Genomic DNA, 25,911 nt, shown 5'->3' on the forward strand with positions numbered 1-25,911 from the left:
CACATGCTTTACTGACTGAACCAGCCAGGTGCCCCTGGAATAAAGAATTATTAACAGACAGTTGGAGTAACTGGAAATTGGTTAGTGAGATTTAAAGATAACTCTAAAGAACGTAGGAATAGAAGATGAGAAGAGTGGCCATCCTCTAGGGTTGAGATAGATCATCCAAGGAAAGGCTGTCTTCCCCCTCATTGGAGGGTGCATGGCTGGGGCTAAGTGAATGGTAGAGAAGTTGCTAAGTGCCCTGCTGGTGACATTGCTTTGAATCTGGTAGAAAAGATGCATAGGGACGCTCCTGTATTCTGCTGCCTGTCAAGTGCTGTGGGATCCAAGAGTTGGAGAAGCTGCCCTCTCCATGAGCCTGGCAGTAGCAAGCTGGGTCCTACAGGAGTCTTTTGTAATGGAAACTCACAGGAGGTGGGTGTGTAGAGAAATTGTGCCCTGTTGGAGCCTGGTGCTGGAGAGACTGCTGCAGGAACTAGATGCCAGAGAAAGATGTTCTGCAGGAGCCTGGCTGGCCAGGCACACTGAAACTAGGAAGAAAAACCTTCCTTGCCAGTGTCTCTTCAGCATTCTACTGAGAAGGTTTAACACTGAGCCAGTTACAAAGGAGAAATATTTACAAGGCCATTCTTCATTATCACAGAAGGGTGGATTTGAAATTGAGAGGCATGGTAATTGCCACAGTTCCTTTAACTTTTTATGTGTATGTAGTGAGAAATTACATATATAATTAGACTACTTCATATTACTGTACATATTATTCTCAGAAATAATTTTGAAGAACTCTTAATATAACAGAAGATATGACTTAAGAAATGAGTACTTTCTATTAAATTTATAACTAATTAAAAACATACTTTCAGTGGTCAGGGACCTAGAGATTAAGGTGTGGACAATGTTTCCATAAGCAACTGTAGAAAAATTTAAGACTGGTGAGGGACAAAAGATCCAGGCTTTTTTAGTTCTCTTCTATTGATTTCTTAGTTTTAACTTAATAGGCCAAGTAGGTCTTTTTTTTTTTTTTTTTTTTTTTTTTTAAGCAGTACCTGCCAGGGTAAAAACGAAAACTGTGAAATGATATGCAGTGAAAACTTTGATCTATTTGGTCTCTGTTTAACTAAATCATTATCTCCATTCTGTAAAAAACCCATTGACTGATGTTCCCTCCTCCATATGACAGTTTACAGCTAGTAGTAGGTTACTGTTAGGAAGCCTTTGAGTTTCTGCTCCATCAGTAGAATTTTGCTTTACCCACAGTCAGTTGTATTAGTTGCCAGATATAATTATGCCATTTGTACCTTTTGTAATTACCGTACAGGCTATAGCAATTGATCAAATCAGCTAATTGGAAAAAATGTTGGAATGGGAAATGTGAGTAATGAATAAGAAAAGATGTATACTTTAATTTTATTTAAAGGAATAACATAAATTGTATCTCTTGTGGTAGAACCGTGACCTTTTCTTTGAGAATGAATCCAGTGATTAGAGTTCTGACTTTTTTTTTTTTCTTTTTAAGTAAGCTGTATGCCCAACGTGAGGCTTGAACTGACGACCCTGAGATCAAAAGTCACATGCTTTATCTATTGAGCCAGGTGCCCCTGACTTCTTTTTTGCATAAACCACACTCATAAGACATTGCTTATGATTTCCATCACTTTTTTTTTTTTTAAGATTTTATTTATTTATTTGAGAGAGAATGAGAGACAGAGAGCACAAGAGGGAAGAGGGTCAGAGGGAGAAGCAGACCCCCTGCTGAGCAGGGATCCTGATGTGGGACTCGATCCCGGGACTCCAGGATCATGACCTGAGCCGAAGGCAGTCGCTTAACCAACTGAGCCACCCAGGTGCCCCTTTGTAGCATGATTTAACTATAATAAGCAAGTTTAAGGTTTTGGAAAAGGTTAGGCACTTTCTTTAAAGTGATGATAGAGAGTGAATTTATTCATTGTGTCCAAATTTGGAAGTTGCTTTTTAACTTAAAGCTAGGTTTACTCTCTGTATTGTGAGGTTGATTTTAAGTGGAAAATCTTTATATTTAATACTTTAGATGGCGACTGTCAAAAGGAAATAGGATCATGGCAGCAGATGATGACAATGGTGATGGAACAAGTTTATTTGATGTCTTTTCTGGTAAGAGCTCATTTTAACTCTTTATAAATTTATTTAATTATAAAATAATTTATTTTCATTGATACCACTCATTAACTTTTTCCTCTCACACATAAGTGAATTAATAAAGTGCCTGGCAAATAGGAAATGCTTAGTAAATGTGAACTTCTTATTGTATGCTTTCAGGTCTCTTAAATTTAATGAAATTAACAACTTTGCCAGTATAAGTGATAATGATACTTATTGTCATGTCCAAAGAAATACAAAGTAGGTGTTTGTTACCCTCAAGTTGCATACGTTTTTTGTATAATTCAGGTGTATTTCATAAGAAAAAGTTAGGTTTTTATTTTTTATTTATTTTAAATTAAAAAAAATTTTTTTTCTTAAAGATTTTATTTATTTGACAGAGAGAGACAGACAGCTAGAGAGGGAACACAAGCAGGGGGAGTGGGAGAGGGAGAAGCAGGCTCCTGGCTGAGCAAGGAGCCCTATGTGGGGCTTGATCCCAGGACCCCAGGACCATGACCCGAGCCGAAGGCAGACGCTTAACGACTGAGCCACCCAGGCGCCCCGAAAAAGTTAGGTTTTTTAATATAACAACAGCATAATTATCAATTTCAGTAAATTTAACATTGATACAATACTTTTATTTAATCTGCTGTTTTTATTCCTCTTTTATCAGTTAACCCCCCAATTTTCTTTATTATTGTGATTGGAAGTTAATGTCATTTTAATACTTTATTTTAGTTTTTCTCACAGTTTTCTTTCTGATTTTCTTGCCTTCTTTAAAATGTTAATGTATTTTAGAATTCCATTCTTTTTTTTTTAAGATTTTTTTTTTAAGATTTTATTTATTTGTTTATTTATTTGAGAGAGAGAGAGAGAAAGAGTGAGAGACAGCATGAGAGGGGAGAGGATCAGAGGGAGAAGCAGGCTCCCCGCCGAGCTAGGAGCCTGTTGTGGGACTTGATCCCAGGACTCTGGGATCATGACCTGAGCCGAAGGTAGTTACTTAACCAAATGAGCCACCCAGGTGCCCCTTGGAATTCCATTCTAATTTATATATTAGCTTTATGGACTACACCTCTTTGCATTATATTTTAGTGGTTGCTCAAGAGATTGCAGTATACTTCTTTAACGTGTTGTAGTCTGCTTCCTAGTATTGTACCTTTTCACCTAAGATGTAGAATCTTGTATATATCGTTGTCTTTAACCTCCATTCATCCTTTTATGTTAAAGATGTCATAAACCTCATGAAACAAAGCTGTAATTTTTACTTTATTTTTTTTTAAAGATTTTATTTATCTACTTGAGAGAGAGATAGCGAGAGCAGGAACACAAGCAAGGGGAGTGGGAGGGGGAGAAGCAGGCTTCCCATGGAGCAGGGAGCCCAATGTGGGGCTCAATCCCAGGACCCCGGGATCATGACCTGAGCCGAAGGCAGACGCTTAATGACTGAGCCACCCAGGCACCCCTGTAATTTTTACTTTAAACCATTCTGTGTATCTTCAAAAAAATTAAGAAGAATTAAAATAATTAAGAAAAATTAGTCTTTTGTATTTACTCAATTATTTATCATTTCTAGTCCTTCTAGTATCCTTTAGTATTCTTCTAGAATAATTTTTCCTCCCCATTCTGTCTTTTCTTCTGGGACTCCAGATATATAGTATGTGAGAACTTTTGACATTATCCTATAGGTTACTAAGACTTTTATTGTTGTTTGTTCATTTGTTTGATTTTGTTTTAAATCTTTTTTCTCTCTGTTCTTCAGATTGGGTAATTTTTATTGATCTGTCTTGCAAGTTCACTGGCTCTACTGTCAAGCACATTCAGTGAATTTTTTAAAATTAGAAATTGTAGTTTTCAGTTTTAGGATTTTCATTCTTTGTTGTTTTTTTTTAGCTTATTATTTTTTTTTTAGTAATCTCTATACCCAGTGTGGGGCTCGAACTTATGACCCTGAGATCAAGAGTTGCACGCTCCTCCGACTGAGCCAGCCAGGTGCCCCACATTCTTTGTTTTAATGATTTATATTTCTCTGACAAGATTTGCTATGTAGTAATTTTGGATTGCATTCTGGACATTGTGAATTCTGTTATGTTCTAGAAACATTGGATTATGCTATATTGCTCTGAAGAATGTTGTTTTTACTCTTAGCAAGTATTTAACTTGGCTGAACTTAAATTTCTGTCTTACTTGTGGTGGATAGCAGCTGAAAACTCTTAAGATATTTTAACTTTAGGTGGACATTTTGGAGTTCTAACCTTTACTTATGTACTTTGGGGATCACTTGGAGATTTGGGCACAATTTGGGGAATACTCTCTGTGGCTTTCTGGATTTTCTTTCTTAGTTTCTAGTTGCTATTACCACTCCCAAATTCTTTGTCTTGTGCTTCAAGCTATTAGGACTAGAGGTTTCCATCTGAGTTTTTACTGCCCATTGTTGGCTGCAAGTAGGGCCTAACCTTCTACAAAAAATTTGTAATAAAAGGAGGATAGGGAACGCATATAAGACTGTTTTCTTTTTCAGGTATTGTCTCCCCTTCAGTTTTTGCCTGCTTTGGGTTGCTTTTTAGTTTTTTAGATCACCCTTTTTTTTTTCTTCAAATTGAGGTATAATTATACATACAACTTTCTATTAGTTTAGGTGTATGACATAATGATTCGGTATTTGTATATAATGGGAAATGATCACTGCAATAATAGTCTAGTGGTAGAGCATTTGACTGTAGATAGCTTTTAATAGTTTGCTTGGAGTTTATAGTTGTTAACAGCAGGAGGATTGGTCTCATAGAACTACTCTGCTATTATTGGACTTGGAACCTTCTCAAAAGTTTCTTTTTGAAAGTGAGTTTTTAAGCTTAGATCTTAGATACTGAGTCATAAATCTGTGTACTGAGATCTTTCTGTTTATAAGGATGTATAAAAACTTATAAACAATTGTCTTTTATGGTATACGGCTAATAAAGTCTCCTTTTCCTGGCTCTTCAGAGTAGGAATAGAAAAACTTCACTAAGTGCATAAAATCAGTTTTAAAGAGTCTTTCATTTTCTTGCAGCTTCTCCTCTTAAAAATAATGATGAAGGTTCTTTGGACATATATGCTGGGTTGGACAGTGCTGTTTCTGGTATGTAAATTCTAAAATAAAAGAGTTTTATTTTATTTGGTCAATCCAGTGGAAGTATTTTGTTGTTACCAGTTCTCGGAGTAATGCATAGTTCCTGAACAATTTGACCATTCTTGAAATGATTTTATTTTCTTGACTAAAGTTTGATCAGTAAAACTAACACTCAGGTTTTCTATCATCTATGTCTCAGATTTAACTGGACCTTGAGCAGATATATTTTGTACCATTAAAATGCAGCTGTTGGTATCTATACATATATTACTACTCACACTGTCACGGCTTACATGATATTAGAACTTTTGAAAAGGGTAGTTGCTGTAAATGTTTTCAGATGTATCAGTAAGAGTGTGATATGCAGAGAGATGAATGACCTAACCAAATTAGAAACCTTTTCCATAATCAAATATTTCAAAGCTTTGAGCAGATATGATCCTCACATCTGATTTGTTGACATAAGCATTTTAGGTAAATTGGTTTTGCAACCAGTCAGTATAGATTTGGATGAAATGCAGATGGAGAAATGTATTGCCCTTTGAGTTGAAGTAGACACAACATCAAAAAATTTAGCACATATATTTTCTTTTTTTCCCAGCTTTATTGAGATATAGTTGACACTTAACATTGTATAAGCTTAAGGTATGTAAGTATTGATTTGATACACATATATGTTGCAAAATGATTACCACTTTAGCCTAAGCTAACACCTGCATCAATCCTATCACATAATTATCATCTCTTTTTTGTGGTGAGAACATTTAAGATCTATTCTCTTAGCAACTTTTAAGTATGTAATACAGTATGATTAACTATAATCACTATGCTGTATTTTAGATCCCCAGAACTTACTCATCTTATAGCTGGAAGTTTATACTCTTTGATCAACATCTCTTCCCCAACCCCCCACCCCAGCCCCTGGTAACCACCATTCTAGTCTCTCTTTCTATGTATTTGGCATTTTTAGATTTCACATGGAAGTTGATATCATACCATATTTGTCTTTCTCTGATTTATTTCATTTAGCATAATGTCCTCAAGGTCCATCCATATTGTTGCAAATGGCAGGATGTCCTTCTTTCTCACGGCTGAATAATATTCCATTGAGTGTGTGTATATGTAGACACAAACACACACACACACGTATATATACACCACATCATCTTTAACCTTCTGTTAATGAACACTTAGGTTCTTTCCATACCTTGGCTATTGTGATTAATGCTCCAGTGAACATGGGTGTGCAATCTCTTTGAGATCCTGTTTTTATATCCTTTGGATAAATATCCAGAGGTGGGATTGCTGAATCATATCATGGTTCTATTTTTAAGTTTTTGAGGAACCTCCACAGTGTTTTCCATAGTACTGCACCAGTTTATATTCCTGCCAACTGTGCACAAGGGTTCCATTTTCTCCATGGCTTTGCCAACACTCGTCTTGTGGTGGTGGTTGTTTTTTTAAGGGGAAGTCTCTGATACAAACAGCAACCTTTACTGGACGTTTACGTGCTAAGTGGGGCAAGTGCTTTTTATTTTTTATTTATTCATTTATTTTATTGAAGTATACTTGACATATAGACTTATATTAGTTTCAAGTATACAACATAGTGATTTGACAGTTCTATACCTTAGAGGCAGTGGTCATGGTAAGTGTAGTTACCATTTGTCACTATACAAAGTTATTAAAATACTATTTTTATCTCTTTTAACCTTTTTATCTCTTGTCTTTTTGATGATAGCCATTCTAACAGGTGTAAAGCAATATCTCATTGTGGTTTTGATTTGCATTTCCCTGGTAATTAGTCATGTGGAGCACATTTTCGTGTTCCTGTTGGCCATTTGTCTGTCTTTGGAAAAATGTCTGTTCAGTTTCTCTGCCCATTTTTCCATCAGGTTTTTTTTTTTTGGCTATTGAGTGGTATGAGTTCTTTATATGTTTTGGATATTAACCTCCTTTCAGATACATACTTTGCAAATATTGTCTCCTATTCTGTGAGTTGCGTTTTCATTTTGTTGATGGTTTCCTTTGCTGTGCCGAAGTTTATTTTTATTAATTAATTAATTAATTTTGGGGGGAGAGAGAAAGAGAGAACCTGAGCAGCATAGGGAGAGGGCTTGATCACACAACCCTGAGATTATGACCTGACCCAAAATCAAGAGTTGGACACTTAATCGACTGAGCCACCCAGGCACCCCTGTGCTAAAGATTTTTAATTTGATGTCCTACTTGTGTATTTTTGCTTTTGTTTCCCTTGCTTTTGGTGTCAGATTCAGAAAATCTTTGCCAAGACTAATATCTAGAAGCTTACCCTTGTTTTTTTTTTCTCCTGAGAGTTTATAGTTTTGGGTCTCACATTTAAGTCTTTAGTCCATTTTGAGTTGATTTTTGTATATGGAGTAAGTTGGGGTTCAGTTTTCCTAACACCATTTATTGAAAGAGCTTTTCCATTCCACATTGTATATTATTGGCTCCTCTGTCGTAAATTAATTGACCATATATGTTTCTGGGCTCCCTATTCTGTTTCACTGATCTGTGTGTCTGTTTTTATGCCAGTAGCATACAGTTTTGATTACTATAGCTTTGTATTTTAGTTTGAAATCAGGAGATGTGGTGCCTCCAGCTTTGGTCTCTTTTTCAAGATAGCTTTGTCTGTTTGCTGTTTTTTGTGGTTTCATATGAATTGTAGGATTGTTGTTTCTATTTCTGTGAAAAATGACATTGGAATTTTGATAGGATTTAATCAGAAAGTACATGTTTTAATTTAAGAGCTTTTTGTTTGTTTGTTTTAGACAATGCTTCCAAATTGTGTGTGCCATCCCGAAATTGTTTGGATTTATATGAAGAAATCCTGACTGAAGAAGGAACTGCAAAGGAGGCAACATATAATGATGTATGGTTTGCCAGAATTAAGGAGTTATTTTACCTTTTGTAGCTTCTGAAGTTCAGACATCAGCTTACTATTAAACATTCTGTGTTTAAGATGTAGCTCTTAGTCTAAAAGAATATTTAAGTTAGTCTCTGCCTTCAGATCTGCTTTTTAAAACAGTTTTTTCTGAATGCTTGTCTAAATTTAGTTACAATTTTGCTTGATTAAATTTAAGTGTCTGAATATATAAAACCTCAATAGGCAATCAGTATGATAAAACATTTTATCTTTTCATGATTTGTACTAAGTTTTAAAATGTCCCAAGACTTAATTCAGACAAATTTCTTTCTACCTTGAATTTTAAGGTCTGGATTGAATGTGAAACTAAACAGAGTAAGTTTTGGTTGGGACAATATTTAGAACTAGTAATTTTACTAAATATCTGTTGGTAGAGATAGACCTTGTCTCTCCTTCTTAGTGGATTGATTTTCTAAATTTTAAAATATTCTGAAGTGTCACTTAAGCTAAGAAAATAATTTAGAACGATGCTTAAGTTAATCTTTTTATATCTTACAGTTGCAAGTAGAATATGGTAAATGTCAGCTGCAAATGAAAGAGCTGATGAAAAAGTTTAAGGAAATACAGACACAGGTAGGATTACAGTGAATGGTTTTGCCTTTTTGTTTTTACTGCCAGTCAATGAAAGAGAAACTTTACTGAGGCCCTAGGGCCTTTTGCCTTATTTGTAAGTCAAAATGTAATAAATTGTTTTTGTTAGAAATTAAGATGCTAAAGTGTTGGCAGTTTATGAGGAAACTCTTTTTTTAGTGTTAAATGAAATAGCACATCTGGCAAAACATGCATTATTTCCTGTGTCAAGGAAATTGATATAAGAAAATGGATTGATTTGTTAAATGACATTGACATAAAGATCTGTTAGACTAATTAACAGTTAAATAATAGAAAATTAGTGGAGATGATATCAGTTGGTTTAAAAGAGAATGGTTTGAGGAGCAAAGATTTAGAATGGCTGTTGGGGGAAAATGATGCCTTCACAATTTTTGCAAGAGTGACTTTTTGTGAGCATGCTACAGAATACAGGAATGTCATGTCTTGTTCTGATTTTTATTTTATTTTTTTTGTAAAGTTGTTTCTCTTTGTTTCCCTTTCCCTCAAAGAACCAGTTAATACTAATAAATTCATTCTTTGTTTATCTGAAGAATTAGTACATTGTTGCAAGTTAAACCTAAGTTGTTAAATATAAAGTTTTATTTTTATTTTCAATTTTCAAGACAATGACCCAGGCAGAACTTTCTTCTTGTCTTTTTATTGAAGTTTTTTGTTTGTTTTTTTAAAGATTTTATTTATTTATTTGCCAGAGAGAGAGAGCACAAGCAGGGGGAGGGCCAGGCAGAGGGAGAAGCAGGATCCCCACTGAGCAGGGAGCCCGATGTGGGACTCGATCCCAGGACCGTGGGATCACGACCTGAGCCGAAAGCAGACACCCAACCGACTGAGCCACCCAGGCGTCCCTTTGTTGAACTTTTTATTGCCTTTTCATTTTGATTCCTGTTTTAAGTAGTTTCACTTGAACTGGCCTTGCTCTGGTGCCAATCATCTTTGAATCTCTGCTGTAAATGAGCATAATAGTTCTTCTCATAGGACTTTTTTGAGAATTACACAAGATAAAAAGTGTGATGCCTGGCATGTAGTTAGAGCATTCAGTAATCATTAGCTGTATTATGTAAGTTTAATAATCCTATAGACATATACTTTATTTCTGTATGTATTTTAAATATATTTTATGGTGTTTAGAATTTCAGCTTAAAAAATGAAAACCAATCTCTTAAGAAGAATATTTCAGCACTTATCAAAACCGCTAGAGTGGAAATAAATCGCAAAGATGAAGAAATAAATAATCTTCACCAAAGGTACAATTGAAGGGTGTGGATCTGTTTATCAAGCACATGAGTGTTGATATGTGGAATATGTTAAACTTTTGAGTGGAAAGATAGGAAAATGGTGCATTTTAGTAAAGTTCTCTCTGTCTTTAAAATTTTGGTTGGGGCAGTATTCTCCAGGGAATTTCTTATCTCTCTCTCTCTCTCTCTCTCTCTCTCTCTCTCTCTCTCTCCCTCTCCCTCTCCCTCTCTCCTTGCCTTCCACAGCCAGACCTCCAAAGCAGTTATCTAAACTTGCTGTCTTCATTTTCTGTTTGTATTCACCCTTGACTACATTTCACGCTGATTTCTGCCTCCACTGGTACACCAAAACAGCTGTCATTTTGGTCAACGGTGACTGCCATTAAGTCTATCAGATAGTTTTGACTTCTGATTTTAACTTGCCCTCACACACTATTTGACATACTTGCCCTTCTTTTCTTGAAATAGACTCTTGCTTTGGCTTTCATGATTCTTAGTTTTCTTCCTAACTTGAGGTTTATTCTTTCATACTTTGCTAGGTTGGAGTTCTTCAAAGCTCAAACCTATGTTTTTTCCTTTCTCTATCAGTATTTTTGTATGAGGTAGTCTCACTCATATGAGGTCAGTTCAATTTATATGGAGATAACTACTTCACATCTGTACAGTTTTCAAAATTACCTCATCCAAAATGGAATTTATGATCAAATCTCTTCCATGTTTCCCAGCTCAGTGGATTCCCCATCATTTATTCAGCTGGTGCAAGCCAGAGACCTAGGTGTAGAATGGCCATTTAGTTTATTGCCCACACCAGGACCCTTTTGAGAGTAGAAGTGAGTGCTATTAATAACTGCAGTGAGATTACTTGGCAAACTGGGCCACATAATCACTGTGCCTAGAAGTCATTGACACTTACCTCTCTAATCACCCCTCAGATCTAAATTCATTACCATGTCCTGTTGATTTTTATGTTTTCATAATCTCTCAAATTATTCATTTCTCTCCATTTCTACCATCGTTGTTACCTATCAACTTTCACTGAGCAGTAGTCTCTGTGCTGGTATCTCTGCATCCATTCTTGCTCTTTCCAGCCTCTGGTTTGTCTCTTCTCAGTATTAAAGCCACAGACAGGACACTTTTTATTTTTTATTTTTTAAAATTTATTTTATTTTATTTTTTAGATAGGGAAAGAGGATGGGAGGGCGGGGCGAAGGGAGAGGAAGAGAATCTTAAGCATGCTTCCTGCTGGGTGTGGAGCCTGACGTGGGGCTCAGTCTCACAACCCTGAGATGATGACCTGAGCTGAAATTAAGAGTCAGATGCTTAACCTGCTGAGCCACCCAGGTGCCCCCAGACAGGACACTTTTTAAAGCACGAGTCTGAACATCTCACTATCAGAGTTATCCCACTCTTCACAATATGGTCCTAAACTGCTTTTCAGGCCTTGCCTTCAGCATTTACCTTTGTCCTAGGTGTCATAGCTCTGGTATGTCTCTGGCATTCTTTTGGTTCCTTGAGTGTATCATGAGATCTGCCTTTGCATAGACTGTTTACACTGCCTGGAAGGCTCCTCTCCACCTGCTAAAAACCAACTCATCTTCAGGTCTCCGCATAAACATCCTTTTCACAGGGGTATTAGTTTATTATCCCTGACTAGGTCAGATTTCTCTTTTGTGGCTTCATGTATACTTAAGAGTTTTTAAAATGATTAATGGGATTACTTGTTTAGTATCTTTTTCTTATCTCCATGTTATCTCTGTGTTACATGCTCTCTGGGCTAGAACTATCTTTTTTTTGTTTTTTATTTTATTTTATTATGTTATGTTAATCACCATACATTACATCATTAGTTTTTGTTGTAGTGTTCCATGATTCATTGTTTGCATATAACACCCAGTGCGCCATTTAATATGTGCCCTCTTTAATACCCATCACCAGGCTAACCCATCCCCCCACGCCCCTCCCTCCCCTCTAGAACCCTCAGTTTGTTTCTCAGAGTCCATAGTCTCTCATGGTTAGTCTCCCCCTCCGATTTCCCTCCCTAAATTTTTCCCTTCCTATCTTTTTTTTTTTTTTTTAAACATATTATGTATTATTTGTTTCAGAGGTACAGGTCTGTTTAGTATCTATCTTTTCACTGAACTATAAGCTTCATGGAGTAGGGACCATGTCTGTGGATCTTCACCATTTTATCAAGCACCTGGCTCAGAGTCTAGCACATGGCAGACAGTCAATAAATGATTGATGAGTGAGAGAAGGTAATCTTAAGTGTGGACTGTATGGCATCATAAAGCACTTTAGGCCTCTTGAAAATGAAGGTGGCAAAAAAAAAAAAAGAAAAAGAAAATGAAGGTGGCTGTGTGTGTTTACTAACCTAAATCCCATCAGTCCAACTAGTATAAGATTGCTTCCTGAGATATTGGGGAAATTTTATACATATTTGTATCTTTTACGGGAGGGGTGTGATGTTTGAACAGGGTGGAAAGAGAAACTGGGTGAATAAATGAGAGTTGTGTCATTAGATTGATTGATGTGGTTATACATTATCTAATAAATATTCTGCCAAATATTTTCACTTTTTAATTGTGACCTATATTTGGTATTCTAATGGTAAGTGTTTACCATTTGTTTGAAACCTCATGTTTAATAGAAAAAATATAATGTGAAAATTTAAGAGTATAGATTTTGGAAAGTATATTATGTGAAGGTTTATTTTAAAAGAAAACTTTTCTTTAAAAAGTTTATTTAAGTAATCTCTATACCCAACATGGGGCTCAAATTCATGACCACGAGATCAAGAGTCGCATGTTCTTCTGACTGAGCCAGCTGGGTATCCCTTAAAATAAAACTTTTGATAGCATTTTATCTAGTAAGGAGCTATACTAAATATGTATTACAAGCTCTGTGGATTAGAGCTATCTTTTAGGAGCTTACAGTTTAATAGTTCATACATAGGTTTGATAAGTATGACATACATTACACATATGTCCTTTGTCGAATATGAGTTCTTGGTTGGGTAAATTTATTGTGAACATCTGCCATTCTGTGGCTTGTCTATGACTCTATTGTGCCTTGTGAGGAATAGAAGTTTTTAATTTAATTTAATTAATTAATTTATTTTTTTGGTGGGCAGCAAAGCAAGGTTTATGGAGTGATAGCAAAGTGATAATACAAAGCTCCTGAGGAGGGAGGGGACCCAAGAGGGTTGCCCAGAAGTTTTTAATTTTAGTGATGTTTAGTTTGTCAGATTTTTTTCTTTTATGGTTAGTGCTTTTTATGTTCATCTTTCCCCCAGTTGAAGGTATCTTCTAATTGTTTTTTGAGTTAAGATCTATATTAGTTTCTAAGGCTGCTGTAACAAACTACCACAAACTGGGTAGCTTAATAAATATTGTTATTTAAATTTATTGTTTCATAGTCCTGGAGGTTAGAAGTCCAAGATCAAGGTGTTAGCAGGATTGATTCCTTCTGGGAGCTATGTGGTGGAAGGATCTGTTCCAGGCCTCTTTCCCTGGCTTGTAAATGGTCGCTTTCTTTCTGTGTCTCTTCCTATTGTCTTCCTTCTACACATATCTCTGTGTCCAAATTTCCCTTTTTTATAGGGATTCTAGTTATAGTGGATTAGGCCCCACCCTAGTGACCTCTCTTTAACTCGATTGCCTTTATAAAGACCCTGTCCTCAAATAAAGGCACACTGAGATACTGGGAGTTAGGACTTCAACATACGAATTTGAGTGGGTGTGGGGCACAATTTAGCCCATAACAAGAGCTATTGTTTTAGGTTGTATGTCACCCATGTCCTCTTTTGTTTTATAAAAATCTCCCCTTATTCCTGAGTCTTTTAAGCTTTGGTGTTCTCTACACATTTAGTACTAATTAGGAATAAATTTATGGAGATTCAGGGAAGTTATGGAAGTTCAGGAAGATGGACTTTTAAAGTATACAAAGAACTAAAATGAGCTGTTTACGTTTTATTATCAGGAGAACTGCCAGTTTTCTGAAACACTAATATAAAACCTTAAGACTTAGGCTTTTGTTGTTGTTAAACAATAAGTACATGCCATTCCCCTAAGAAAGAATCACAACTCTATATTCCTCTTTATTTTTTGCATAGTATGTGCCACTTTAAGATGGCTGTTGATGCTTTGGTTTACTGTGGAATTGTATGTGAAACAGAAGATTGGGGTAGAGAGCTACATTGAACTCTATGATTATCTGTGTTGTCTAGCAATGTTTTACTTTTCCTTCTGTTTTAGTTGCACTAGAGTGAGTGAGGGCAAGAAAATAATGTCACTTGTTCTAAAAGAAATGAATCTATGGTTAGTTTGGGAGTTGTCTGCCTGTGGTGAGGGAAGTCTGGAAGACATTGCTAAGTGCTGGGATAGAATGGAGAGGTCCCCCAGACTTTGAGCAAAGCAAATGAAAGAGAGTTGCTTGTTTTGAAAACAGGCCCATTTAGTTGGAAGCTGGTAAGCATCACTCACGTCTGTATGTGGGCCCTGAATTTTAAAGTGTTTTGCATGTGGTTAAAATCTGGATTATTAAAAAGCAACTAATTTTGGTTTTAATTGTTAATTTCTATTTCTTAATAGATTGTCAGAGTTCTCACATTTTCGCAATAATCACAAAACTGCAAGGACAGCAGATTTAGTTAAAATGAAAGATTTTAAATCCAGATCTCCCCATTTGGATGATTGTTCAAAGACTGATCTCAGAGTGAAAAGTGATGTTTCTAAAGATGTACATCATAGCACTTCACTGCCAAATCCCGAAAAGGAAGGAAAATCACATTGTGAAAAAAAGAGCACTTTGTATTTGTCTCCATCTATCGAAAAACCCTGCACCAATGGCATTTGGTCACGTTCCCATTATCAGGTTGGTGAGAGTATCTCAAATGAGGATAATAGAAGAGGAAGGAAAGATATTAGACATAGCCAATATAGCAGAGGAACCGATAGAATACGGAAAGACTTAAATACTAGTTGTGATGGTGAACCAAGGAACATAGAGGCTAGTCAAAGGCTACAAGGACGTCCTGAGAAATATGGTAAAGGTGAACCAAAGGCTGAAAGCAAAAATTCAAAGTTTAAAAGTAACACAGATTTGGATTATAAAAATGAACGCATTAGCTCTTGGGAGAAAGAGACCTTTAGAGAAAGGTCATATACTCGAGTTGACTCTCAAAGTGACAAAAAACTAGAAAGACAAAGTGAAAGATCACAAAATACAAATAGAAAAGAACTTAAGTCACAAGACAAAGAAGAAAGAAAAGCTGATCAAAAACCTAAATCCGTAGTAAAAGACCAGGATCATTGGAGAAGATCTGAACGAGCATCACTTCCTCATTCCAAGAATGAAATAAAATCTCATAATTCAAGTAAATACCATCTAGAAGAGAGAAGAGGAAGGGAAGATTGTAAAAGAGATAGAGGTGTAAGTAATCATAGTTTTCAAGAAGGAAGATGTCCATCCTTTCTTTCATCCAGTAGAACTCATAAACACATTGACTCCAAGGAAGTTGATGCTGTGCACCAATGGGAAAATACACCTTTAAAAGCAGAACGGCATAGAACTGAAGATAAGAGGAAAAGAGAACGAGAAAGCAAAGAAGAAAGTAGGCATATAAGAAATGAAAAAAGAACACCTACAGAACATTTGCAGAAGACTAACAGAGAAACAAAGAAAACCACTACTGATTTAAGGAGACAGAATGAGCCAAAAAGTGATAAAGGTGAAGTCTCTAACGGTGGTGTTTCTCAAGGAGCAGATAATAAAGAGCTTGTAATTAAAGCTGACAGTGGTCCAAATGAAACAAAAAATAAAGACTTAAAGTTGAGTTTTATGGAAAAATTGAACTTAACTCTTTCTCCTGCTAAAAAGCAGCCTGTTTCTCAGGATAACCACCATAAAATAACCAATATCCCCAAATCCAGTGGCATATGTGATTTGGAGTGCTTGGTGCAGGCGACAACAGTGACCTGTGTTTCCTCTGTCAATGAACATACCACAGAGAAAACGGAATCAAAGTTGTCGGAACCAAAGGTTGCTCTTGCAGCTGTAGCTGAAGTCAGGACCAGTAATCCAGAAAGGAAAATGGAGGAAGAAAATAGTTTGTTAGTTAAATCTGTTGAGAATACTGTGGATTGTGATGTGCCCATTTGTTGTACAGAGACTTCCTTCTCAGCACCTGTGGAAATGGAACAAACAGAATCCTTGTTTCCATCATCAACAGAAATAGAAGAAACCATTAATGATACCAGGACAGCAGTTCCTGTAGTAATGGACATATTACAAACAAATGTTTCTCAAAACTTTGGCTTGGAATTGGATACCAAAAAAAAAGATGATTTAAATCCTTGTGTTTCTGAAGGTATGGGAATGAAGGAGGCTTTTTCAACAGAAGTAGCTAAATCCAATGACAGCATTTTGCAGCCTTCAGTTGAAGAAACTGGCATTTTGCCAGTAGTCCTTTCAGAAGATGGTAACCCCAAATTTGAGCCTTCTCTTGTAGATACACCACTGGTTGAGAGTAAGTCTTGTCATTTGGAGCCTTGTTCACCTAAAGAGACACTAGAATCTTCACTTCAGCAGACTGAGTTAATGGACAGCAGAATGGAAATCAGTGAAACAAACTCAGTATATAATGATGATGAGAATTCAGTTCTGAGCATTGACCTTAATCACCTGAAGCCTATTCCAGAAGCCATCAGTCCTCTGAATAGTCCAGTGAGACCTGTAGCAAAAGTTCTTAGATTGGAAAGCCCATCTCAAGTTCCATTATGTAATAACAGTCATAAAGGTAATGGTTTATATTATGTTCTATAACTTTTTGTGAGAATGCAGAATACATAAGCAAGAAGAATTAGTGCCTTTTCTTTTCTCTCTCTTTTTTTTTAAAGATTTTATTTATTTATTAGAAAAAAAGACTGAGCACAAGCAGGGGGAGTGGCAGGCAGAGGGAGAAGCAAGCTCCTTTCTGAGCAAGGAGCCTGATGCAGGACATGATCCCAGGACCCTGGGATCATGACCTGAGCCGAAGGCAGATGCTTAACCGACTGAGCTGTGCACCAATGTCCCAGTGCTTTTTCTTTTTTGATAACATAATTAACATATTATTCAGACCCCCGTTGTTAATTAGAAATGTACATTGAGTCTTTAATCTAAATTTAGATAATTCTTATTTTTACAAAAGGAGTGGTAGGACAGATTGTTTCAAATACTCTTTGCTTGTTTTCAGATTTTTGTTCAAAAGTCATCCTCAAATGGTGTAGAGTAGGTGATGCTGCTAACATGAAGTAAAGATACCCAAAGAATTGGTTGATGGTTATTCCAGTGACCAAACTAAATCATCACTGAGCACCAACTGAGACCAGTAAAGACATGACATGATTAAGTATTAGGCATTAACGTTCTACTAAAAAAAGCTATTAAAATAATGAATTGGGGGTGCCTGAGGGGCTCAGTCAAGTAAGCATCTGATTCTTGATCTAGCTCAGGTCTTGATCTCAGGGTTGTGACTTCAAGCCCTGCACTGGGCTCCACACTAAGCGTGGAGCCTACTTAAAAAAAAAATGAATTGCCTCAGTATTTAACTTTTTATTATATTTAGTATGGAAATACCAAATGATTAAGACTCTAGTCATGTGACTATAATATACTTTTCTCTTCCACAGATATATTTCCACCAAGTTCAGCTCAGTCTACTTCCAAAAGCAAGTCTGATCTCAATAAGGAAAATCAAAAGCCAGTTTGCAAATCTGACAAATTTACAGATGCAGACTCTCATAAGAACTCATCTTTAGATGAATTAGAAGAAGGAGAAATTATAAGTGACAGTGAAAAATCTAAACCACAAAAAAGTTTTGAAAGAAGTGGTACACCTAAAACTTCTACTGAAGTACAGAACACAAAAACTAGCCCAGGAAGTAGGAAAAGTACTATACATTTGGGTAAAGACAGTAGAAAAACATCTTCTATAAAAATCCATCAGACTAAAAGCAAATGGAATAAAAGACGAAGTGAATCTAGCAGATCTTCAAAAACAGAGAAGACAGACAAGACAATGAGTACCTCCAGCCTGGAAAAAATAGTTCCGATTATTGCTGCACCCTCTTCTGTACGAGAGATTATGCACATGTTACGAGTGATAAGAAAACATGTAAGGAAAAATTATATGAAATTTAAGGTAAAATTTTCATTAATACAATTTCATAGAATTATCGAGTCAGCAGTTTTGAGTTTTACATCGTTAATTAAACACCTTGACTTATCCAAAATCTCAAAGTCAATGACTACTTTACAGAATAATCTCTGTGATGTTATAGAATCCAAGCTTAAGCAAGTTAAGAAGAATGGCATTGTGGATCGTTTATTTGAACAACAGCTACCAGATATGAAAAAAAAATTGTGGAAATTTGTAGATGAACAGCTGGATTATTTGTTTGCAAAGCTGAAGAAAATCTTAGTAAAGTTTTGTGATTCCATAAACTTTGGCAGTGACAGTGATGAAGGAAAACGTGAAAAGATAAATAAAGAAAAAGCACAATATTCAAATGGTCAGAAGGAGAATGTGGACTGCTCTAGTGAAGAAATGCTGAAAGAGAAATCCCCCAAATCAGAAGATTCTGTTAATTGTAAGTCTTTACTAGGATGTAAAAAATCTGAGGAAAAACATCAAGACCAAAATAATTTCAATATTAACACAGTAAAGCGTGACATTAAAAAAAGTAACACTTGCTTTGATAATATTAAGAACTCTCAATCTGAAGAACACTCATTGGAACCAAACCGTCCCAGCACCCCAAAGCCAGGGAAAATTGAAGGCAACGCCATGGAGGATGCACAAACATCCCAGCATGCAGCTTTGAAGCCAGAACGCAGTTTTGAGATTCTTACTGAACAGCAAGCCTCAAGCCTTACTTTTAATTTAGTGAGTGATGCCCAGATGGGTGAAATATTTAAAAGTTTGTTACAGGGTTCTGATCTTTTGGATAATAGCGTTAATTGTAATGAAAAAAGTGAGTGGGAGTTAAAGACCCCAGAAAAACAGCTGCTGGAGAGTCTTAAGTGTGAATCTATACCGGCTTGTACAACTGACGAGCTAGTTTCAGGGGTGGTTTCTCCATGTCCTAAAATGATTAGTGATGATAATTGGTCATTATTATCATCCGAGAAAGGTCCTTCTCTGTCTTCAGGGCTTTCGTTGCCAGTTCATCCTGATGTGTTGGATGAAAGTTGTATGTTTGAAGTGTCCACGAATATAGCTTTGAGTAAAGATAATGTATGTAGTTCAGAAAAGAGCAAGCCCTGCATTTCCTCCATACTTCTGGAAGATCTAGCAGTCTCTTTAACAGTGCCATCACCTCTGAAGTCAGATGGTCATCTCAGTTTCCTAAAGCCTGAAGTTTTGTCTAGTTCAACTCCCGAAGAAGTTATTAGTGCCCATTTTAGTGAGGATGCCTTACTTGAGGAAGAGGATGCATCTGAACAAGATATTCATTTAGCCCTGGAGTCTGATAATTCAAGCAGCAAATCAAGTTGTTCTTCATCATGGACAAGTCGGTCTGTTGCTCCAGGCTTTCAGTACCACCCCAATCTACCCATGCATGCTGTCATAATGGAAAAGTCCAATGATCATTTCATTGTGAAAATACGGCGTGCAGCACCATCTACCTCCCCTAGTCTTAAACAGAATACGGTGGCTGATGAGTCATTGGCATCTTTGCCTGGAGTGGAAAAGGAAGCTGATAAAGCAGCAGAGAAAGAATATGTTTCATGTCAGAATGGAGTTTTTAAATCTGCAGAGGAATTAAATTCCAACAACAATGTTGATAGCAGTAAATCAGCTCATGAAGAACAGGACTGTATGATGCAAACACAGGTTCCCGATATATATGAATTTCTTAAAGATGCTTCAGGTAAAGTGGGTCATAGTAATGAAGTGACTGATGAATGTTTCAAGTTGCATCAAGTATGGGAATCAAAAGTACCTGTAAGCATTGAAGAGTTGCCTCCAATGGAGGAAATTTCACATTCTGTCGAGGCTCATCCTCCAAATACATATATAGACCTCACAAAAGATCCAGTCACTGAGACCAAAAACTTGGGGGAATTCATAGAAGTAACAGTTTTAAATATTGATCAGTTGGGATGTTCTGAAGGCAGTTTGGATCAGAGTGCTCAAATATTAGATAATATGCAGCCTGATACTGTAGGTGCTTTTATTGATTTGACACAAGATGTTTCAAGTGAGAGTAGAAGTGAAGGGAACTGCCCTGCTTTAGCTGTTGAACGCTTGGAGTGTCAGGTGATATGTGTAGATGAAGATAACTGTAAGGAAGAAAAGGTGCAAATGGCCGATAGGCCTTTGGAAAGCATTGTTGAGGAAACCTATATCGATTTGACCTCGGAACCTCCCAGTTCATGCGAAGTAAAAAAGGATAATTTAAAGTCAGAGCCGACATCAAATTCTGATGGCTCAGTGTTGCCTGGGTCTTTGGATAATGCTCCTAAAAAGAGAAAAAACCTTTCTGATCTAAATCATTCTCATAAAAAACAGAGAAAGGAAACAGACTTAAGCAGTAGGGAAAAGACCAAGAAAATTACCCAAGATTCTGGTGAGAATGGTGAAGCTCACCAAAAGAAAGCCAGTAAGAAAAAGGACCCTGCAGTGACCAAAGACCCCTCATCATCAAGCCCAGGGATTAAGGATCCATCAGCAGCATCTGCCACTTCTCCTATAAGCCTTTCTGCAAAGAATGTTATTAAAAAGAAGGGAGAAATTATAGTTTTATGGACAAGGTAAGAATCTTGAGACTTAAATCACCAGGAAATTTTGACAGGCCAGACATCTGTTCTGTCATGTCATCATAGTTTTATCCCATCCTAAAATAAGGCAAGTGATGACTTACTTCCAAAGTGGCCAAAGTTGGTAGAAGATGCATTGTACAGTCCAGCTGTAGCGTAGAATGATCTAGAGCAGTGGCTCTTAAGGAGGAATGTGCATTAGCACCATGGACGTAAGTTTCCACTTTTTTTTTAAAGCAGGCTCCACACCCAGTTGGAGCTCAGTTCGGGGCTCAAATTCATGACCGTGAGATCAAGACCTGAGCTGAGATCAAGAGTCGGTCGCTTAACCGACTGAGCCACCTGGGTCCCCCTGTTTTTTGTTTTTTTTTTAACTTCACTTTTTCAATTAAAAATTCTTTGATTTGTGAGGAACTGGTATAACCACATTTTATTTTATTTTTTTAAAAGAGATTTTATCTATTTATTTGAAAGAGAGCGAGCATGAGTATGGGGACGAGCAGAGGGAGAGGGACAAGCAGACTCTGCATTGAGCGCAGAGCTGGATGCCGGGCTCGATCCCACGACCCCGAGACTATGACCAGAGCCGAAATCAAGCCAGATGCTCAAAATGTGGAACCACCCAGGTGCCCCAGTATAACCACATTTTATTTATTTACTTTTTAAGATTTTATTTATTTGACAGAGAGCACACAAGCAGTGGGAGTGGCAGGGAGAGGGAGAAGCAGGCTCCAGGCTGAGCAAGGAGCCCGAAGCAGGGCTCCATCCCAGGACTCTGGGATCATGACCTGAGCCAGAGGCATATACTTAGCCGACTGAGCAACTCAGGTGCCCCCCATAACCACATTTTAGAAAGGAAGAATGACAAGTGGTGAAACAGGGTAGAAAGTGTGAGGATTTGTAATTTGTGTTTTCCCCTAAACTAGGAGTTTGGGGAAAAAAGTTTCATCAATAGGTTGTACTTTTGATTTTTATGTGAACTTTTTAAGAAATGTAGATTTAAAGACCCCATTTCAGACATAAATGTAAGCGCAGTTGTGAACCATTGGACTAGAGTTTCATTGCTCCCCAAACTTAACTAGCATGCATAATGAGGGAAGCTCAGTCATATTGAAATTGGTGACCAATTTTATTATATTATTTTAATAGTTTAATTTTATCGTATTTTATTTTTTAAAAAAGAGATTTGTTGATTTTAACCAAAAGCACTAGCTACCACAGAACACCACCAGCCTCTAAAGTGCAGTTTGGGCACATGCACATTTGGGGAACAGCTGGTGTTGGGAACACCTGGAGTGCCTTGCTCCCTAGCCTATTGAGAGCCCCACATCCTCTCTCCCTTGTCACCTTGAGCTTAGCTCAAGTCTCCAGAAATTGTCCCTTTGCTTATGCTCTTAGCCTCGGGCCCCAGATGTGCTCAGAGGTCTGGGGGCTCTCTGTAGCTACTGCCTGGTGACCAGTTTTGTTTAATACCACAGTCTTCCATGCCTTCATTCCAGGTAATTTACAGATGGCAGAATAGAATCTCAGAGAGTATAACAACACACTGGTTCAGACCATGTAGAAAACCAGAGGTTTGGGAATGAGAAGATCTGGATTCCATTTTACTTTTGGTTCTGCTTATTAAGACTATGATCATGTGGGACGCCTGGGTTGGCTCAGTTGGTTAAGCGTCTGCCTTCGGCTCAGGTCATGATCCCAGAGTACTGGGATCCAAGTGCCACATCGGGTCCTTGCTCAGCAGGGAGCCTGCTTCTCCCTCTGCCTGCAGCTCCCCCTGCTTGTGTTCCCTGTCCCTCTCTCTGACAAATAAATAAATAAATAAAAATCTTAAGAAAATAAAAGACTATGAGCGTGTTTGGGCCCTGATTTTAAAAGTAGAATTTAAAAAAATTTTAATTTTGTCATTAGAAAAATAAATTAGCTTGTTGTAGAAAATTTTGGGAAATACCTGTGAGCTCAAAGATTAAAATCATCCATAATACTTCTCAGAGATAATCATTGTCCATATTTTGGTATATACATTTTTTTCTTTTTTCTGTGGGTTTTAATAAAAATGTCATCTCCTGTTGGTAGACATTAAGGCAGTGGAATTTTTTTACCTTTTGGCTCTAATCTACAAAGGCTAAATAACATTTTTCTCTCTTCAGAAATGATGACCGGGAAATTTTATTGGAGTGTCAAAAAAGAGGGCCATCATTGAAAACATTTTCTTACTTAGCTGCCAAGTTGAATAAAAATCCGTATCAGGTAACTACCCAATTTTTACATCTCTATAGTTTTACAAGTGTTGCTACTATAGATTTAATTTTTATCATGTTTAAAATACATAGATATTTACTAGCTAACTTCTTTAACAGTATGGTTCTTTATGTAGGACTGTTAAAAACTTAGTAAGGGGCACCTGGCTGGTTCAGTCAGTAGAGCATGTGACTCTTAATCTCCAGGTTGTGAGTTTGAGCTTCGCTTTGGGCATAGAGATTACTTAAGGAAATAAAGAAAATAAAAATTTGGTGATTGTGGAAGAAGTTTGGGACAATCCTAATTTTTTTCATATTGTCTTACCGTTTACCTAATTGATTTCAAGCTGTTCTGTAATGATGTTTGCTTGTTTAAGAAAGTTCAGTATTAAAAAATTAAACTCGTAATCACCTTTAGTATGAAGATATTTCATTTTTCCAAACATTACTTCATGTCTTTATTATTGAGGGCAACTTTCTCATCTTTAGATATTTTATGAAAATATTCATCACAGATAAAAAAAAAATTATTGAGATATTTGTAATTAACACTCATTTAAAATTTTTCAGGTCTCAGAAAGATTCCAGCAGCTAATGAAGCTCTTTGAAAAGTCAAAATGCAGGTAGTTAATGGTTCTGCTACAGGAGACTAGTAAAGTAAATGTTTGACACTGTGACTGTGCAGTTAATGGCCTGTAGTCATTGAAGATATGAGTAGTGGGTGAGGACATCCAGTTGAGTTCCTGCTTCAATCACAGGTTGGAGGATGATTGCTCATGCAGGATTCTGAGGTCACCTCATCCACAGGGACATGCTCAGAGTGAAGCCTGCTGCAGTTCAGATCAGCATGGCATCTCTCCTCAACTCTCTCTTTTTAAGTATAATTGACATACCATATTATATTTCTCCTCAACCTTCTGATTGCTGATGAGTCTAAGGTGGAGGGGAAATGCATTTGATGATTAATAAAAAATCTTTTATAGATGAAGAAAAATAAAACATTCTTGAATAGCATATATTTCACAGGCAATGAAGTCTATAGTCTTTGTAATTTAATATTTTTCAAATTTTAGTTAGTACTAAATACTTTTAAAATATAGAATATTCATCATTCATAAACATGAAATCTGTCATCTGAATAGATGGCATGATTTACTATGTTAATTTAAATTAATAATATTCACAGACATGTTTCCTCAGCTTATTTAAGCCATTCCTATACAGGTTTATTAAGGCAATAATTATCAGCAGGGTTTTTTTTTCAGTAAGACCTGAACCAATTGCTTAAATATTGCTTAAATATTTTGGACTTTAACATAAGGAAAATTATAAAGATATGTAACCTATCACTATTTTTCAATTTATTTGTAATCATAATTATTTGCAGAACACCCAATTTCAAATTAGTTTCAAATTAAATTCAGTTCAAATTAAATTAAATCTGAATAGAAACTGTATTTGGACATAGGTCTTAATGTGAAGTGTCCTGAATATTTTTGAGTTTTAAATCTATTTCTGGACCCAATGTAAATTACTGTGTTGAGATAATCTGTTAATTTCAGTATCTTCTCTAAGCAACTCATTTGCTAATGAGATCTTAAGATATTTAGCAGTTTACTGTGAAGTTAAAATCCTATTTACATAATTTGGAATGTAAGATTGAATAATGGAGAATTTAAATGGAAAAAGCTTATTCTTTAAGAACTTTTCGAATGGCCTGGTTATTTTTCAGATTTATTGTGCTTTAAAATTTTCACTACCTTTAAGAACTTCAGCTGAGTTTTTATTTTACCTGAATGTTATCTTAAAATGTGACTTCCATTCTTTTGTGAAGATAATATACATTCATGAAAGAACTCATTTGTATCTGGAAGTTATGCTTACTAGTTCCATTACAAATCTAAAATCTTAATGGTTTTGATACTTGAAATTTTATTTGCTTGCATGATAGCAAAAACAGTAGGTTATTTTATTTCTAGCTGTCTCTTAACTAATTTTTCCCATCCCAAGTACTATGGTCACATTAAATTCTTGTCAGAATCAGAATATAGCAATAAGGTTACCAAACTAATTCTGTTAAAAGCTAGTTCTTTAACACTGATATCTGAATGAACTCATTTAAAGAACAACACCTGATGAAAGGGTCATATCAGAAAAATAGAATCATAACTTTAGCATTTTCTTACATTACAGATAAATTGCTGAACTCCTTGGAGTCTTAATTGATATTGCATACTACACAGAAGCTTGGAATTCCTCATGTTTTAGATGGGGAAGTAGAGGACAGTTTTATGGCATATTTGATTACTACATAAAAATCTACATTTGCTATTACTTGCTGACTCTTTAATCTCAAGTCAGCATGTTGAGCTTGTTCCAGTCATCAGTCTGATTTGCTCACTACTGGTCAAGATATTTATTTTTAAACAGAACTTGTTATTAAAGATAAAAACAATAACAAAATGGCATTGAAACTTTAGTTTTGATATTTCAAAGAAACAGCTTTCTTTTCTAGATTTTTCAAAATAATTTTGTAGCATTTTAAACAATTAGTTTGTTTCATCCATTTTTATTTGCTTTTCTAATTGCCTCTCATTTTGGTAAATTGTAAAATAATTTAAATAGTGTATATGTAAATATGTATAATTACAATGATGTAAAATACTTTGTGTGTGTGTATGTGTGTTTGTGTGTATACACACACATAAATGGCCTTGCCCAGCCAAGGATTTTTTTTTATATGTATAAAGCTTTTTGTATAAAGTTTGCTTTCAATACCAGTAATGTATAAATAAAGCCATGTAAATTCTGTTATATTTTGATTAGAATGTTTCTTTTAGTGCGTTT

At 36.1% G+C, this 25,911-nt stretch overlaps 1 protein-coding gene across 1 annotated transcript; it reads left to right on the forward strand.

The window, feature by feature from the left end:
- Window positions 1-25,878, forward strand: CASP8AP2 (caspase 8 associated protein 2). The gene is made up of 10 exons (XM_034991409.1): window positions 1-417; window positions 2,051-2,133; window positions 5,171-5,239; window positions 8,023-8,123; window positions 8,676-8,750; window positions 9,915-10,030; window positions 14,611-16,817; window positions 17,692-20,818; window positions 22,975-23,074; window positions 23,635-25,878. Exons 1-10 carry the CDS (start codon window positions 356-358, stop codon window positions 23,689-23,691), a joined length of 5,997 nt encoding a protein of 1,998 aa, XP_034847300.1. The 5' UTR covers window positions 1-355; the 3' UTR covers window positions 23,692-25,878.
- Window positions 25,879-25,911: the final 33 nt, after the last annotated feature.

This window comes from Mirounga leonina, unplaced genomic scaffold (assembly GCF_011800145.1).
Source record: "Mirounga leonina isolate KUSES-001 unplaced genomic scaffold, KU_Mleo_1.0 Mir_53, whole genome shotgun sequence".
Lineage (NCBI taxonomy): Eukaryota > Metazoa > Chordata > Mammalia > Carnivora > Phocidae > Mirounga > Mirounga leonina.

Bases quoted from the DNA above. Each gene is read 5' to 3' on its own strand.
- CASP8AP2 (XM_034991409.1), top strand. From the start codon at position 356: ATGAGCCTGGCAGTAGCAAGCTGGGTCCTACAGGAGTCTTTTGTAATG. The intron at 8,124-8,675 runs GTATGGTTTGCC...TATATCTTACAG, and splicing joins AGGAGGCAACATATAATGAT to TTGCAAGTAGAATATGGTAA. The intron at 20,819-22,974 runs GTAAGAATCTTG...TTCTCTCTTCAG, and splicing joins ATTATAGTTTTATGGACAAG to AAATGATGACCGGGAAATTT.